General features: G+C 28.7%; 2 protein-coding genes across 2 annotated transcripts; one reads left to right on the top strand and one right to left on the bottom strand.

Annotated features, from left to right (window-relative positions):
• Positions 1-6,461: 6,461 nt before the first annotated feature.
• LOC140826638 (caffeic acid 3-O-methyltransferase 2-like) lies at positions 6,462-8,531 on the top strand. Its single transcript, XM_073189100.1, has 4 exons — positions 6,462-6,950; positions 7,052-7,362; positions 7,490-7,554; positions 8,126-8,531. Exons 1-4 carry the CDS (start codon positions 6,550-6,552, stop codon positions 8,414-8,416), a joined length of 1,068 nt encoding a protein of 355 aa, XP_073045201.1. The 5' UTR covers positions 6,462-6,549; the 3' UTR covers positions 8,417-8,531.
• A 1,603-nt stretch (positions 8,532-10,134) lies between these two features.
• Positions 10,135-15,157, bottom strand: LOC140826606 (protein DOWNY MILDEW RESISTANCE 6-like). The gene is made up of 4 exons (XM_073189045.1): positions 14,909-15,157; positions 14,532-14,779; positions 10,813-11,137; positions 10,135-10,744 (listed from the first exon to the last, which is right to left on the bottom strand). Exons 1-4 carry the CDS (start codon positions 15,104-15,106, stop codon positions 10,502-10,504), a joined length of 1,014 nt encoding a protein of 337 aa, XP_073045146.1. The 5' UTR covers positions 15,107-15,157; the 3' UTR covers positions 10,135-10,501.
• Between the last annotated feature and the right edge of the window lie 4,273 nt (positions 15,158-19,430).

Here is a 19,430-nt window from a genome sequence, read left to right as displayed (position 1 = left end):
CGTGATACAAACAGTTCTGAAAAGACTCTTTTTAGATTACAAACTCTTCCTGATAATGTATAAGTGTTGTAAAAGATTGTGAAGAGTGTAAGAATCAGTAGCACAAGATGATCTTCAAAAGATTATATATTTGCTATGAAGCGTGTGCTACTTTTCTTTGTGTTGAACTCAAAGTTATCAAGGAATTTCGAGGTTGTCTTGTTGAGTGAAATAGCGTTGATCCTTGAAAAGATATTATGCATCAAGTTATCTCTGTAAGGGTTTGTTCCATGTATATATAAGTGACTGAGTTCAACGTTCATAATCAGAAGATGTCTTTTAGATTTCTGATAGAGTCAGCTTTATTACCAAAAGAAGTTCCTGCAGAAAAGCTATAAAACAATCAGTCATGTTTTATACTAAACTCGGTAAAGTGAATTAAATGAATCCGTATAGTATTTAATGCTGCAATTAATACTAGTACTTGGTAACTTTAACAGTAACATTTAAAGTAGTCACGTTAGGCAACATCTTCTACTGATTCTGTTTTTCTATCTTTTCTACTGTTTTTGTTTTACTAGACCAGTAGCTTCTGATTTTCTTGTTGTCTACTGTTTTCTTAAAGAGTGCTGCTGGTCTGCTGGTTTTTATTTTCATCGCCACAATTAATTTATGTCTATCAGATAACAATAATTGTTTCATCAATATCTTTATCCAAATGGGCTGTGATTTTATTTACAAAATCTCTTCATAATAAACACAACAGCCTATTATTCCGAAAGAAAAAATGAAACATGTGATCAAAAGTAAATTATGTATAAATCAAAATAATTATTTTATTAGCCTTTATTATGTGTATTCCAAAACAATGTCAATACATTTTATGAGGTGCCTTCTAATAAGATGTTCACTTTCTTTAGAATTGGTTTAATCATTTCCATTACAGGAATTTTCTATTATCATGTATCCGTGAACTTTGTAATATAAAAGAATATCACATTAGTGATACGTAATAATCAAAATTTTATACAAATAGATGAAAAATATTTTTTACTTCTCGATCATGAAAGATATATTTCAAACTTAATGTCTCGTTGTTCTCATTGTTTTCATATGAAGGTAGTTCATAACAACGAACAAGTCTAAATTAAAATGAACATTACATCTTGGAAAGATTCAACTCAATTTTGGATTAGATAAATTTAGTAAGATAAATAGAATAAAAATGGTTTCTAATATAATATACAATATTGCATTATTTATAATTTAAAATTCAAATAAGACATCCTAAGGGACAAAAACTATACATTGGATGCTCTTGACAGAATTATACCATATATTAACTATTTCAAATTATGAAAATCTCGAATTGCATGCATTCGGTGTCAAACATTTCTGATTATTGAGGATAATACACATGTTTATTAAGAGTAATTTAATATCCATTTGAAATTCTTTTGAATCTATCTCTTTTAGTTTTTTTGTGCTCTCTTATTTAAAATTTTAAGAAGACAATTTAAATTATACAATATACATATGGTTTTGGAAGAAAACTACAATGCATTAATTCTTTCAAATTAAAGTAATTTCGAATTAATATGTTTTTGGGATTAAAAAAATTATGATTACTAAATGGTAAATTAATGTTAAATTGTTAATTGGAAAACTTTGTTGTAGTGATAATTTTTAACACTCGACCAATTTTATTTTAGAAAAATTAAATAAACTAATTAGATATTTTATTTCTTTTTCAGTAAGTAATTTGGGCAAAATATTCTTTAAAATTGAAAAAATTATTTTTGAATGATTTACCTCATGAGTTATACTGAACATTGCAATCATTTGTATTTTAAATTTATTTATGCAGTTTTTTAATTAAACTGATTGATATAATCAATGCAAAATTTTTAATATAGTTTATATTTTCAATAGAGTTTAGTTTTAGTTTGAGTTAAAAAATACAAAAACATATCATACATAAATTCATTTGAATTAATATAAAAATTATTTAAATTTTATAATTGAATTAAATGAAGTGATATAATCAATGCAAACAATAATTGGAGTGATCATTTATTGCAGTACACATATGTCAATATTCATGATAAATCTTTCCATTTTTTAGAAATGATATTTTGGCGGGAAATTACTATTTTTGGCAAAAACTTTGCTTATATTTATATATATATATTTATATATATATATATATATATATATATAAATATATATAAATATATATTTGAGTAAAAAAATAAAAAATATATAATACATAAATTAAATTTGAATTAATATAAAAATTAATTAAAATTGAATTAAGTGAATTGATACAATCAATGCAAACAATAATTAAAATGATAATTTATTGCAGTACACATATATCAATATTTTCTTTTTTAGAAATGATATTTTGGCGGAAAATTATTATTTTTGGCAAAAACTCTGCTTTTATATATACTAGTATTTCACCCGTGCGATGCACGGAGTGTTATTTTATATAATTAATGATTTAAATTAGTAAGTATTAGTTTTTGAATAATGATTTAAAATTATTGATTTAATATAATGAATATATTTAAATTTTAAATATTATTATCAAAAATTATTATATCAAAATATTAATGTCAGTTGAGATAATACTCAAATGATGATAAAAATATTTTGTCGTCAAATTAACTTATTATCTTGATTAAGTGGAATTGCTATAAATAAAAAGAAAATAAAAATATTTACAAAAATTATATTATTTTATTTATCAAACTTTTAAAGAATAAATAAACATTTTTTAAAAAATTCACATTTTTTGTCATTTATTATATGAATAAATTTTGATTAAAAAATTAATTATTTTTTGAACATGTTAAAAATATTTATATTAAATTTCTATTTTAAAATACATATTTTAATGTTCTATACATAACAACAACAACAACAATTTACTGACATCTTTCAAAAAAATTGAAAAACACATAATATTATATAAAAGTTTTTATATTTTATTTAGTATGATAGAGAGTAGTAAAATAAATTCTACAAAAGTTAAACACAACTTAAAACTATAATCGAAATTAAATAGAATGATATAATCAATACAGATACTTAAATGTAGTTTATAATTTCAAAAATTATCAAATTTAAATTTAAATTTTAAAAAATAATTTGCAAACAATTCTATGTACGTATTTTTTCCTATACGTTTTAAATATTAATGTTGTATGTGGATACATTAATAATGGTATTTTTTATAACATACTATTTTTGAGAAAAAAATTTCCAGATATGAAAAAAACTTTGTTTATATATATGCGTGTACTCGTGTAAACTATATGAAGTAAAGAAAATATAAATAGTACCCTTAAATCCAAAAATAAAATATATGGAAAAAAAATAAAATTTTGATAATGAAAATACATTTTAAACTTGAATTTCCGTAGTTTCCATATGCTGGTAGATTGTATCAACGAACTAATCAGAGTCTAAGAGCTAAATGTAATTTTAAATGATTTAAAAATATTTCATGTTTTCAATTTAGTTCAGTTTCAATTTGAATAAAGAACATAAAAAAACACATAATTCATAGATTACATTTAAATTGATATAAAAATGAATTAAAATCAAATTTAAACTAATAAAAGAATTTATATAATCAATTCAAACAATAATTGAAGTTTATATTTTCAAATTTCTTGAATTTAAATTTGAATTTTTTTAAAAGAAAATATATCATTCTTTATTACAAAAATATCAATAAAAATCGCATAAAATTAATTGTTTTCAATCATTTATTGCAGTTCACCTATTCGAGATTAATAATATATATTTCTTTTTTTAGAATTTTCATTTTTAAAATTAATTGTTTCAATCAAATTATATTTAGCACAACCTCGTTGATATAAACCGTGTGATAGAACCAAGATATTAAATAATGTGATGGAACATATGTCAAATATATTTGAATGTTATTTATTTTTTCAAGATATTTAGATTTAAATTTGAAATTAAAAATGAAATATATATTTTCAAGTAATTCAATTTTAACTAAAATTTGAAAAACAATTAGAAATGTTTTACAACAATTTTATTAATTTTCATACTTTAATTAATTACATATTAATTATCAAATATTTCAAATTGTGTTATCCAATAGGCAAAGAAATTTCAAAAAGAAACTTTGAAAAGACAACTCATTAATGTTATTGAAAATTATAATATTATTAAATATATTAGGAAATAATTTCTCTTTTTTTATTTCCTTATTTAGTTTTAATTTGAGTAAAAAAATAAAAAAACATATAATACATAAATTACATTTAAACTGATATAATTCATAATTAAATTCAAAATTGAATTAAATGAATTGATATAATCAATGCAAACAATAATTGAAGCGATCATTTATTGCAGTACACATATATCAATATTCATAATAAATTTTTCCTTTTTTAGAAATGACATTTTGGCGGGAAATTACTATTTTTGGCAAAAACTCTGCTTTTATATATATATAGATATAGATGTGGAAAAAGTAGAAATGAATTTCATGTTTTCAATGAATATTAATGCTCGTATATTAATAATCAGTAATTAGTTATAGTTATTCAAGACAAGCAAAGAAATTACAAGTTAACACATATAAGAATACAACTTGTTAAGCTAGATAAAGAAGGACATATCAGAAAAAGTAAGAATGAATTTCTTGTTTTCAATGAATATTAATGCTCGTATATTAATAATCAGTAATTAGTTATAGTTATGTTGATTGCCATAATTGTCCCTATTTGGTAGAGCAATCGAACCATGGTGCTTGAGCTGTTGTGCGGTTTAAAAGATTTGAGTTGCACCATTACCAATAGCTATAGCTTTTGGTAAAGCGGTAAGCACTCGGTCCAACAATTAGTATCAGAGCCAAGGTCACGGGTTCGATTCACATGGATTACAAAGAGTGCAATTTTTGGGAGAGAGATTGTTGGGTGCAATAATTGTTCTTGCTTGGTAGAGCGATCGAACCATAGTGCTTGAGCTGTTGTGTGGTTTAAAAGATTTGAGTTGCACCATTATCACTAGTTATAGCTTTTGGTAAAGCGGTAAGCATTCGGTCCAACAATTATTTAAGATAAGTAAAGAAATTACAAGTTTAACACATATAAGAATACAACTTGCTAAGCTAAATAGAAAAATACATATAAAAAATTCACAATTGGAAGTGATATATTTATATGTAATAATAATAAGTAGATTGCATTATTCTCATTCAAATAATAATTAAAAACTATAACAAAATTTTATTAATCAACTCGATTTATTATTGATCATGGTTATGATTCATATACGTAATAGTCATTATTTTACACACGCATTGTGTGTGCGTCATTCACCAGTAATCAATAATTATTTCCCCGCTTTCATTATAGTTTTCAGGTAGAGCTATAATTTGGTCATTACAACATAAGTAAGTTGTATTGGATAATACATGAATTTTACTCATTTTCAATGTGGATAACTTTTGAAAGCACAACCAAATTACTATGCTGAAATTGTTTTTAGTTATTTGCATTACATAATTCCATGTGTTTTTCGCATTGAAAATTCTAATAATCGATCCTGTCCCCTTATTTAAGCAGTAAGTACTTCATACTTGACGAAAATTATGAATTAATCAACTTTGAAGTCTAAAAAATTGATCTTAGGACAAAATTTAAGAATGAGAGGGTTGCAAACAAAGCAAAGTTCATGCTTATTTGCCAAAGTCCATGCATTAAAAATAGGCACATATAATAAATATTTAAACATATCGGTTACAGATTTTTAAAACTGAATTAACCGAAACCGCATCGATTTGGCCAATATTATCAAAAATTAAAAACGAATTTCTGAATTAGTTTGGTTCGTGCGGTTAACATTTTAACTCGTCGATATATGCTTGAATTGTTGATCAGAAATTCTAGTACATCTAGGTTTCCATTTGTTTAATTCAATTAAAGAGAACTTAAAAGTTAAAAATAGCATATGTTTCGATCAAATGTCACATAGGTCGTCACGCGATGGCCGAACCTTTTAATTTTTGTCACAACATAAGGCTAGCACTGCCTCTAGCTAGCTAGTAGGTGTGGTGGCGCCTCTGCCTGCCCTATTTCATAACTTCATTTAAACATTATTTTATTTTAGATTTTTTAAAGTTAGATTAAGATTTCTTTGAATCGGTGGATCCGAACTATATTTTGAGAGATATTAAAATTTTTTACACAAAAAATAATGTTTTTAATGGGCTAACTAGGTCTAATAGGAAATATATCTCACAAAAATGACATGTACGACGATTTCACGAGAGTTTTTGTGTTAATTTGTTAAACAAAATCGCATGCAATTCTTGGCTTAATCTAATAAATTTATTAGCTGAAGCTGCAAATTGAAAGCCTGATAGGCCGTTACGGATATATATTCCAATGGTCAAATATTTTTCTAATGCTTTGATTTATATGAAACACATATGTATTAGCATTCACCACTTCCTTGTTCTCAAGCCCTTCAACCAATTTAATTCCCTCTAATTTCTATCACAACCCAAAAGGAAAAATGAGTCTGAAAATGGAGGTCGCGGAAGAGGATGCTTCTTTCTTATTCGCCATGCAGCTGGCCTCCGCTTCTGTGCTACCCAATGTCCTAAAAGTGGCGCTGGAGCTCGACCTCCTTGAACTCATGAAGAAGAAAGGGCCCGACGCCTTTATTTCTTCGACAGAACTTGTCGCAGAAATTGCCACGAACAATCCAGAGGCGCATAACATGGTGGATAGAATCCTCCGCCTCCTCGCGAGTTATTGTGTCTTATATTGCAGAGTGAAAACCCTACCTGATGGCGGCGTTGAGCGGTTGTATTCATTGGCTCCGGTCTGCAAGTTCTATACCAAGAATGATGATGGAGTTTCTCTCTCCCCTTTGTTGATCATGAACCTAGACAAGGTTCACTTGGAGACTTGGCAAGTATTGATATTTTGGTCGCTAGCTTGATCAACTATAATAATCTAAAACGTCGCGCGCGCGCGGTGTGTGTATGATCGATAATTGTATGCATTTGTAGGTACCACCTGAAAGATGCAATCCTAGAGGGAGGAGTTCCTTTTGACAGAGCATATAAGATGAATGCATTCGAGTATCAGGGCACAGATCCTAGATTTAACAAGGTTTTTAATAGTGCAATGTCCAATGCTTCGACAATTATGATGAAAAAAATTGTCCAAAAATACGAGGGATTTAAAGGTCTGGGTACTTTGGTTGATGTTGGAGGTGGAATCGGTGTTTCCCTGCACATGATTCTATCCAGGTATCCAAGTATAAAAGGCATTAATTTTGATTTGCCACATGTTATTCGAGACGCTCCATCTTATGAAGGTAAGTGAAATTGAGCATTTTTTAAAATTAAATAGATTCATATATTTGGAGACTAATTTTTTGTACTTATATCAATTAGCTAGATGGTTTATGTGAAACTTGAGTTGGCCGGCCTTTTTGTATTCAGGCGTGGAGCATTTGGGTGGAGACATGTTTGTTAGTGTTCCCAAAGGCGATGCCATTTTCATGAAGGTGAAGTTTTTATCCGAAGAAACACTTCATACACGCATACATATACACATACATATTATCGTCGGTGGTGTAACGACATAAATATCTTTCCATAGAAAAGAAAAAAAAATTTGGTAAGCGTTGAAAAAAAAAACCCACCTCTATAATAAGCTTTTATATATATATATATATATATATATATATAAAAGCTTATTTGTGTGTTCATTCGGATTATTTAAAAAGAAAACGATTTTTTAAAAACCTTTTGTCTTTGATAAGAAAAAACGCGCAAAGACAACCATTTTCATTGAAATCATTGTTTAAAACAACAGTTTTTCGTAAAAATATTGTCTTTGAGAGTGGTTGAATGTAGATTTTTTTGTAGTATATATTGGGAAAAAAATGCATTTATTGGCCACCGGCTTCCACGAATCACCTATTTTCAACATTTTCTCTGCTTCCTAAATTATTTATGAAAAAATAATTTCACTTAGCTTGTTTGTTTAAACTTTGTAATAATATATACTTTCATGATTAATTGATTTGGTTTAGTTAGAGTGATTCAATTAGTTCCTAATTGTTATATCTATAGTGGATTCTTCATGACTGGAGCGATGCACATTGCTTGAAAATATTGAAGAGATGCCATGAAGCACTTCCGAATAATGGAAAAATCATTGTCGTAGAACGTTTCATTACAGAGACCCCAGCAGAAGGATTTATATGTAATTTCCAAATTGATGTGGTTATGTTAGCGTATAACCCAGGTGGGAAAGAGAGGACAGAAAAAGAATTCCATGCAATGGCAAAGCAAGCAGGGTTCAAAGAATCTCGAACAGTTTGTTGTGTGCTCCCACTCTGGATCATGGAGTTTTATAAATAAATTATATTTGGTTGGGTTGCAGAAGATAATTACCATTTTAAAATAAAAACTTAGGGCTTGTTATATATGGCTCTTATCTTTTACTCTTATTATTAACTTAATTAATTAACTAATATTGGAGGATCGTTCTTATTTGAAGGTAAAAGAGTCGTCCGACTCGCTCATTTTTTTGGGAACCATAATTTTGAAAACAAAATTATTATATACCAATGTAAATTGAGTAACATAAATTTATTATTTCTGGATTTATTTTTGTCTAGTATAAATTTTTTGTTATTCATGGGCCTCTTGATATATAAATTAATTATTCTTGGGTCTCCTGATAGTTTTTTCGCCGTAGGGGTTGTTATGATATTAACGATGAAGATTTATTTTCGTAGTTAACATTCTAGAAATTCTCATTAGCAAGAAAAACAAAATCGGTAATTGATGTAGTGATATTATTTGAAGAAAATGGATAGATATTTCTCAAATGTTCATATTTCTTATAGATATTGTTGACTATCATGGTCACAGTAGTAAATACAAAACGAGGTTTCTCAAAGTTAAAATTCATCAAAACTTTCCTCTGATCGACCACGTCACAAAAAAAGATTGAATGAATTGGCTATATGATAAATTGAGAAAGAAATTATTGAGCAATTTGATTAGTATTTTTATCTATAAAACTGTAAGAAGAGTTATTTTTAAGTGATTATTTTGTATATGTTTGATATTATTACTCAATTAATATAAATATTTTGACGATTGCGCACTGCTAATTTTTATATTGTCTTTAATATATTGACTTGATTCGAAGAAATTGTTATAAGTCTAAAATAATATAAATACACATTATGATTTAGAGATTTTTTTTAAGTTAGACTCAAACCCAAAAAATGTTGGGTTCCCATGTTTGTATTATTCAAAAGACTGTATATTATTTTGAACACATCTACCTATACATGAAACGGGCGGTGCTTGTCCTGATTGATCGGAGAATGTCATCCTTGAACCTTTTCCATGAAACATATTGATTAACCTCATGCATGTTGTATTTTGAACATGCACAAAAACATTTGTGATATAGTCAACGAGTCAATTTTGTGAGACAGATATCTTATTTGAGTGAAAAAATATTAATTTTTATTCGAAAGCTTTATTTATTATTGTAAATATTGACATGGTTGATCCGTTTCATGGATAAATATTTGTGAGAACATCTTACAAAAGACCTACTAACATACATGTGTATTTTTAAATATCGATAACTTTCAAATCAGCTTGAAGAATAAAAAATTTCAATCGAATAAACGCTACGAAATAATTGATCATTAGGTGTATCTTCCTCGTTTACACATATAGATTAATTATCTAAATTCGTTGATGTGAATTTGAGCACAAGAAAACTTTTCGCTACGAGGTGATTCTATATTATAATGAGAGATCTATTTCTATTTTATATAAGATGGTTGGCCGATCATCTCATTTGAAAACAAAAAATGTAGGTTTCATCAATATTTTTATTTTATAATGAGATGATCGATCGATCATCTTATACAAACACATTGAGAATAAAAAACTCTCGGTATAACATAGACTCATTTCACATGGATAATTACCAAGAAATATTATTTATTCGTTAGGTAATTGGACATGTGAATCGATCATCTTATATAAATACACTGAGAGTAAGATCTCAATGTAACATAGACTCTGGACTCATCTCACATGCAATCAAATATTTACCAAGAAATATTAATTATTCGTTAGGTAAGTGGACATGCAATTCACAACTGTGAGTATGGAATCAAAGCTAATACACATGAGTTTGCTAAAAAACAATTTTCAAAGGATTAATTACATAAACTATACATGTGAAATCTCGAGATCATTGAAAACTTCTAATTACTAATCTTTCTCGAATTTTCAACTTTTGAACACACATATCCTTGTAAACACGTACGGACAGATGCGCTCAAGATTTAAAAACACGAAGAATAATAGAATCTTTTTTCATTAAATGTTTTTAACAATCTCGATATTTCACTTGATAGTATATACAGTTAATCATTTTTTTGAAATACCAGCTGGAACGGATCTTCACTAATTCTTGAAAAGCTCCAGGCAGTGTCCTTCATCGAGGTTTCTGCTCCAAAACTTTTCGTAATACTCCGCGTACGTGAACTCCCTGTAAAGAGAAGCGTTCTCTTCTTCGATGAGTTGTTTCGGAGCTTTGATAATGGCGTCGTTGTTGGGGCACAGGAAGGAAGCTACCGAGATTCTTGGTTTGTGGGAGTTTACAACCGCACGATGCCAAGTACTCTTGTATTTGGAGTTACTCAATGCCTGTAATCCAATCCGATTAACATGAAGTAGAGCAAATAACAAGATATAACTTGATATCTATATAATACCTGCAACTGATCACCAATGTTGACTACAAATGCATTTGGGAAAGGTCTCACTGTGAGCCATTTTCCATCTTTAAGCAGCTGTAAGCCTGTGACGTCCATTTCCTGCAGAAGGATGGTGAGAGTATTTGGATCCGTATGAGCCGGAAGCCCGTAAGTGAGTTCGGGCTCTGGGCATTGTGGGTAGTAATTGATGGCCATATGCTGGCCCTGTTCCCCTAAATTGTTGTTGATGTGGTCTTTGTCCAGACCCAATCCCTCTGATATTGCTTCTTGTAGTCTAAACCCAAGCCCACGAACTTCCCTGCAGTACTTGCCCACGGTCTCCCTTCCTCGACCAAACAGATCATCTTCGTTAGAAACTCTTTTTTTATTATTATTATTACAAAATTTTCTACGATAAGAATTAAGTCCGGAGATTATTATATGTCATACTTGGAGTATTTCTCTCTCTATGATGTAGTCAAATGTTAGCTCGTTGATCATCAGTATATACATATCAACTTCCATAAAAATGTAAGGAATTTATATGACCTAATGGTATTGAAATAGATGAAAAATTCACCGTAAGAAAAATGAACTTTGATTCAAAATTAAATAAAATTGTTTGACCACTGGATTTTTTCTTTGCTAACTTAGCTAGCATACTATTGTGGAATCTTATGTCCATGAAAAATACAAAACCAATTTGTCTACTCTTCCATTGACAATTTAATTTGTGAAGAACTGGAATAATATAAAAAATTTCACATTAATAATTAAATTAACCTCTAGCACCTTCTATATTTTTAAAATACAGTCAATGAAGGGATCCGATCGGTCGGATCAGATCGAGGTGGAAGTGTCTGATCCTATCGGATACGGAAGTGAGGTATATACCATATCACCTATGGCTATATATATATATATAGGTTGGTGGGTTGAGCTTAAAGTCATAAAATAGCTCGTCACCGCCACTTTCTTTAGGTTGTGTTAAACCAATTAAATAAACACTATGATTTACCCAATCCGCCTACGCACGCACCACACCTATATAGACTATTATCGATGTAATTAAATAATCAAACAAAAATTTAATCTATTTTATTATTAAAAAAATATCAGAACTAATAAAAAATACATTTCAAAATTCGGGGTTCATGTCTAGGGAAAAATGTAACATGGGTTTTTAAGAAAAATAATACATTCTTGTATACATAAAATATTAATAATTATTGTTTGGATAATTTCCATATTTTTTTCATAACCCCGGGAAAAAAAATTATTTAAAGAATGAAAGAAACCTACCCAATACCAAGCTCTACTAGAAAAAGCCTAACCCCTCCCCCGGATATATACATACACAGGGGCGGAGCCAGGATTCATAGGTACCTGGGGCTGACTCCGTCTTGTATTAGACAGTAATAGGTTTGGTTAAAATCGAACCGAAGTTTCTAAAATCGAATTAAACGAACTTTTTTTCGACAAACCAACCCGACCGAACTTTACTAAGAAAATCTAACAAACCAAATCGAAAAAATCGATTATTTCGGTTAGTAACACGATTAATCGAAATTTTAGATTTTTTTTTTAAAATAATCATGTTTTAAATAAAAAAGTACAATATAAAAATTAGATTAATTAATTTTTTTAAAATAATCATGTTTTAAATAAAAAAGTACAATATAAGATTTTTAGGGTAAAATTTCAAACTCCAAAATTCATATACATCATAAGATAATATTATTGCAACTCGAATAATCACAACTAAATATTCAATATAATTTTTGAGTTGTCGAATTTTTATCTCAAAGTTGCATAATTTCATTACATACGACAATAAACCAATCAATTACACTAATGAAATATGATTTGTGGTCATTGTTTTATTTTTAATTTTTAAACTCGTGAGACTTAAAAAATAATTAAAAAAAGAATACTGATAAAAAAGTTGTTTTATTTTTAATATTGACAAAAAAAATTTAAAAATTTTAAATATTAATTTTTTTATATATATATATGTGTGTGTGTGTGTGTGCACGTTGGATCAACGATATATAAAAATTATGTGTGTGTATATATATACACACATGTGTGTGTGTGTGAGAAAAATGAGTATATTTTATAAATTATATTTTGTCTATTCTAAAACGTTAGCTATACTAAAAACCATCTCTCTTTGAAAAGCAACCATGATATTATATTTTTTTCATTTCAAATATAAATGTCAAATTTTTTTTCCATCTTCCAACAAACTTTTATATCATATTAAATAAGGGTATAATAAGAATTTCTTCCGTAAAAACTTATATTTATTTATCCAACATGAAAAACAAATAAACCTAAATATAAGAGAGATAAATAAATAAATAGATGTGCACATTATTTTATTTACAAAATATATAACATGCAATTGCGTGAATTTCAACCAAAATGTCGATAGATTTGGAAACGTGCTGAGTGAGATCCACGTAAACAGGCATTCGTGGATGGGTGTATGTATATATATATATATATATATATATATATATATATATATATATATATATATATATATATATTAAATCCAAAGTCTACGAAAGAGTAATTGTTAATCAATTATGAAATTGCTGCGGAAATTACCTATTTTTTTATTATATGTGGAGAAGACCAATTATAAAATTATATATTAATTTTTTTTGTTTTGTCAAACACGGATTTTACGCGTACTACGGCGTTGCACACGTGTCAACACATGAAGGGGGAATATCAAGGCGTTGATGATGTCATCTGATCACGTGGCCTTCACGGCGTATATTCTAAAAAATTAAAATATTGACACACTTATTAAAAAAAATTAATCTTATGGTTAAATTTCAGTCTTAACTTGTATTTTTGTTATGTTAGTTTACTTCCAATGAAAAAGATAAAAATGCCAAAAATGGAAATTTATTGGACTAAGAATGAAACTGGAAAACCAAAATTACAGTTTTCCTACCCATTTATTATTGTAATTTGTCACGTATATTATGAAGAATAATTCTAGAAGAAGAAAATTCAAATCGAGGATCACGTTTAGCATATATATCCTTGCATTTACATTAAAAAAAAACAAAGAACAAAAACAAACAAACGAACGCTAACCTATTTTTTTCCTAAATATTGTCGAAATATATGCATGTGATAATGAAGCCGAGGAATTATTTCTAGGAAAAGGAGTTAGACGGTGTCCTATTTGTTTGTCAAATTTCAGTTTTAATATGTTATTTTTATGTTTTTGAAAATTTTATTCAATTTTCAGACTTGGAGCTAAATTAATTAACATCATTGTAGTGCTGACGCGCGTAGTGACACATCAAGCTTTCCGATAAAAAAAAACTAAAAATTACCAAAAATCAAAACATATAGAACTAAAACTGAAATTCAGTATTATAGAGAACCAAAATCGAAGTTTTTCCTAAATGTATTTAAAATTTTAACTAAAGAGTACAACTTAAAAAGAAAATACGAAAACGCCAAGCACTCGACGTTAGACAAGTGTGAAAAACCGCATTTTGATAAAATTATATATTTAGCATTTGAAAAGCATTTATATAACGCAATAGTTGATCTAATTTCTTGTAGTGAATAATTTCTGTTCGACTCAGAAAGAGAGAATAATAATATATATAATTGCATGACAATCTAATTAATGAAGAACTAATATATATATATGTGCAGTGTGAATGAAATTAATTAATTGATAAATAAATAAGGATTCTTACTTGAAGGAAGGTGGGTTGGATGGCCACTCGTTTGCATACTTTTCCAGAGGGTAGCAATGAAGCCTAAGGTAATCTCTCCAGTTGTGGATCTTCTCCTTTAGAGGGTTTGAGCTTGTGCTCAATCTCGTTGTCTTTGAGGGATCATTCGAGTACAGTTTCATCTTCTCTTCCACCGGCAACTCGAAGAATTCGCCAGCCACCTCCAGCATTTTCTCCGTCGTTTCTTTTGCCACCCCATGATTTATCACCTGCAATAATCATCATTTATTATATATGTAACTAATTTTAAATTTTTATATATTGAAATGAATTTTATTCTGTTCATCTGCCTAAAAACACATCAACTTAATTACGGATCTTGTCTGAATGATATATACCTGAAAGAAACCATAGTTCTTGCAGGCGGCTGCTATCTGTTGAACTATAAATTGTCTATCCCCATAGCCCAAATCGATGACCGGAGCATTCTGGTACTCTGCAGATTCAGATTGTCTGGGCCTGTCGGGTTCCGGCCGAACGTAGCACCGAGGAAGGGTTGAGTACCGCAACCCATTTGATATTAACTGCGCTTCCATGAATTCAAAGATTAGATTTTCAAGTATGTATGAACATATATGAGTGCTATACATACTACATGGTATCACAAGGTTCATTTATAGATGTTGTAGGAGTTGACTTTGACTTGCTAGTCTTTTTTTTTATATACTTTTTACTTTTTTTTTTGAAAAGTAAACATTCATAACATCAAATCGGTAGATCCCGAGTTACAATACTACAAAGTCAAGATGGAATATTTTCATCTTGCCAAAGTAAATTAGATGAGATGTTGAATGCTCTATGAGCAAGAGAGTGTGCCACAGAATTGGCAGAACGATGCATATGCTTAATCGATACAAAATGATTCGCTAGGAACATAGATGCATATGCTTATATACAAAATCTCTCAACTTGATGACATTACCTCTGTCATGCTACGAGCCCAGGCCCACGTCTGCGTGACTGTACAATGAGTCTCTATAACAACTATTTCGTATTCGTCCTCGCTTTACGAAAATGATTAACTCAAGTTAATCATTTTAAGCCATTATAAACTCATTTTATAATCTTTCATTTTTAAGACGTGGGACATGGGTATCACAATCACCCTTCCTTCAGAACGCGACGTCCTCGTCGCGGCCTGACCCCTCGATCCACCAGCGCCGAGAATCTAGAGCTGACTCCTACAGGTTCAAGAGGTGGTTCCTGTCATGTAGCACTTTGCCCTGCAGGTTCAAGAAGTGGCTCTCATGGACATAGCACTTGCCCCGCATAGCACTTATTTCCATGTGTTCCATACCGGTGACTGGCTCTATTACCATTCTGTCACACCCCAAGATCAGGCCCGCGACTGCGTGCCTGCACAATGATCTCCTATAGCAACTAGTTCGTATTCGTCTTCGTTTTACGAAAATGATTAACCCAAGTTGTTATAGAAGTCCGTTGTAAGCCATTATAAACTCATTTTATATCTTTCACTTTTAAGATTTGAGACAAGTATATCACAACCTTTATGTTCTTACTTAACCACGAGGTATGGGTTAAAAAGATAAAAAAACTAAACAAAAAAATCCGAGGCAAAAAATATTATTTTATTGGCAAAAGTCATCGGCGGATTTTTTATTCATCTTCTTTTTCTTATACAAAACTTAATGCAACACAATATCAAAACCCAAGGCAGACACAATAATTAACTCGTAACAAACAACTCAATATCATCAAACATAGTAAAACAAATACACAAAAGTCCATAACAATTAATCCAAATCCCGAACTTGGACAAAATATATAATTCGATGACAGAATTACATGTATTGATTGATATAAACAAAAAGGAATATTGTTTCCGCCTTCGAATTTCGAAGGGACGACGTCGCTCGTCATATATCAACTCGATATATCCGTCCTCAGCTCCGATCCTACACCTCACCAAGTTGAATTACTTTAAAAAATTTAGAAAAACACCATTTGTGATCACATGATTTCAAATTATTTACGTGTATATAAATTATGAAATATGAATACAATATCCCTATATGTAACATGCATATGAAATATTCATTTTCCAGATTAAAAGATGTGGACTCGATTCCATATATTTATAGTCTTAGTCTAATTATATTAAAATGAAAAATATATAATATTACTGCTATATACAACAGATACGTACAGTAGTGAGTAATAATAAAACAATTAAAAATAAAAAAATTCTTATGATACAATCAATTTTGTGAACATATTTTATTTTGGTCACCCATGAAAAATATTATTTTTTATGTCAAAAATATTATTTTTCATTAAAAATATGAACATAATTAACTCATCTCATGAATAAAAATTTGTGACTTCGATCCAAAAACCCTTTAAACCTAAATATGAAAAAGGACAGCACTGGGCGATCCCAATCGAGGACGTCATGTCCATTAAGTCACAAACAAACGAATATCTGCGTCATTATATATATATATATATATATATATATATATATATATATATATATATATATATATATGTGTGTGTGTGTGTGTGTGTGTGTCTGTGTGTGCACGATATTGATTAATATGGACCTGACATAATATATTTTTTGTGGGAGCCATTCATTATGTTAGTTTGCGATTTCAATCTGTACTCCCGATCAACACGTTTTGGCATAATTTACGCTTATATACACATGATAACAATGTTTTTAAAAACCGGTAGGTAAGGTAAGTGAGCGGTCATCTACTGTTTAGCGTTTAGACGACGACCACCAAGTGGCACTTAAGCGATTTTTTTTAGTTAAATATCTAATTTTTCTTGTTTGTATCTATGTTTATTCAATAATTTTTTAATATCGGATTCAAATTTAAAATCAATAACATATTTTTCCCGTTTATTTTCATATTCATTCGATGACATATTTTTTTGGAATGAATTTATTGCCCCTGTGGTTCAGATTTTATTTTTTGAAATGTGGACATTTGGACCGTGGAGATGAGGCGGTTGAGATTTTTAAGGTTTGTATGAGTGACATAAAATCTCATTCGATGCAAAAACTTGTGTGAGACGATCTCATGAGTCGTATTTGTGCGACGGATATCTTATTTGGGTTATTCATGAAAAAGTATAATTTTTTATGCTAAGAGTATTAATTTTATTATGAATATGGGTAGGGTTGACCCATCTCACAAATTAAGATCCGTGAGACAGTCTCACAAATTAAGATCCGTGAGACAGTCTCACATGATACTCACTTCTCATTCGATTATTAACTAAAAAAAAGGGTAAAAGTGAAAATCTACAATTTTGTCTCTTCAACACTATCAACATTGATATATGCTACTAACACATACATATTTTTAACGTAATTAATTATTTTTAAAATCTTTAAGTTTTTTTTTATTATGATTAACAAATTATTTAGTTATTTTTAGAATTTTCTAAAATATGTTATTATAATAACTTTCATTGGATTAAAGAAAGTGATTATTAAAATATCAAAACATTTATTCCACGGGTTGATAAATTATTATATAATAATAATAATATTTATAAAAGTTATGATTCCTTGACTTGATGTCGGGATGAAGTCGTCCTATACATATCGACCCAAATTACACGTCTGAACTGCCTATTAGCATTCAATTATGTGGAAAGAGATGTACCATTTAATTTCAAAACTATTTGGGATAAATATCTCTACATTCATTCTTGTAAATTTTAATGATAACATATTACTGAATAAATTTTTATTTTTTATTTTATAATAATATCAATATTAAAATAGAACACAAAACTTGTGTGATGCGGTCTCATGAATAAATTTTTTAGGACGGATATTATATTTGAGTCAGTTATTTTTTTAAACCAAAAAAATTACTTATCGTTAATATGTACAGAATTGACATATCCCATACACTTATTAAAAATAGAATTAGATGGCTGGGTTAGCTAGCTACATCCACCTATTTACACGTTGAATAAATGTGGTGGTAGCCCATATATGAATATTTTAAAATCACTTTATTGTTTATATAATAGTTGTCTAAACATATATTTATTCTCGAAACAATAAAAATATTTAAAAAAAATTTAAAAAAAAAACTTTTATTAAACAAATTTATAAGTTCTTATCCAAACAAAACCACTTAGAAATAAATGACGCCTATTTATAGATAAGGCCGACCACGATCTTTTTAGCTATGGCTTTCCTTTCCGACCACGATCTTGTAAGGAGTAGTCCTATTAACACTAATTGATCGCATGCCCATTTCTATTATGAGTGAGTTACTCATATTCACAATAAAAAATAGTACTCTTAGCATAAAAAGTAATACTCTTTTATAGGTGACCCAAATAAGAGATCCGTCTCACAAATTATACCCGTGAGACCGTCTCATATAAGTTTTTGCCTTCTATTATTGTACCTGTTACTATTTTCGTTTTCTTTTAAAAAAAAAAAAACGATTACTATTTTTTTTTATTTTTTATCATCCCAAATAAATAAATCTCCCTTAAATAAAATCAAATATGTTCCTAATGTTGAAAATAAAGAGTTGAAATTATTGAATGTAGAAAATAAAAGCTGTAAATATTGAAAATTAGTGTGTGATGATGTATGTAATGATTTATTTATTTTTGGATTATTTTCAAAGTAATTCTATAAATAGGTATCTCAATTTGTGACGACGAACACAATTGAGTGGAGAAATTTTATAAAAGTGTGTAGTTTAAGATTCGGTTCTCCATATTTTTTCAAGCTCCAAAACACAAGAAAAATATAACAATATTTATTTTACTGTTTATTTATTTTTATTGTGTATATATTTAATATACAATATCATGTTATTATACAGAAAAAGTCTATGACACCTCATTATAATA

Source organism: Primulina eburnea, chromosome 1 (assembly GCF_022965805.1).
Source record: "Primulina eburnea isolate SZY01 chromosome 1, ASM2296580v1, whole genome shotgun sequence".
NCBI lineage: Eukaryota > Viridiplantae > Streptophyta > Magnoliopsida > Lamiales > Gesneriaceae > Primulina > Primulina eburnea.
Note: the sequence above shows the minus strand (reverse complement) of the source record. Positions and strands in the feature narration are given on the sequence as shown.

Coding starts and splice junctions, on each gene's coding strand:
- LOC140826638 (XM_073189100.1), top strand. CDS start 6,550: ATGAGTCTGAAAATGGAGGTCGCGGAAGAGGATGCTTCTTTCTTATTC. Junction 7,363..7,489: donor AGACGCTCCATCTTATGAAG/GTAAGTGAAATT, acceptor TTTTGTATTCAG/GCGTGGAGCATTTGGGTGGA. Junction 7,555..8,125: donor GCGATGCCATTTTCATGAAG/GTGAAGTTTTTA, acceptor TTATATCTATAG/TGGATTCTTCATGACTGGAG.
- LOC140826606 (XM_073189045.1), bottom strand. CDS start 15,106: ATGGAAGCGCAGTTAATATCAAATGGGTTGCGGTACTCAACCCTTCCT. Junction 14,780..14,908: donor AGAACTATGGTTTCTTTCAG/GTATATATCATT, acceptor TGATTATTGCAG/GTGATAAATCATGGGGTGGC. Junction 10,745..10,812: donor ACATTGGTGATCAGTTGCAG/GTATTATATAGA, acceptor ATTGGATTACAG/GCATTGAGTAACTCCAAATA.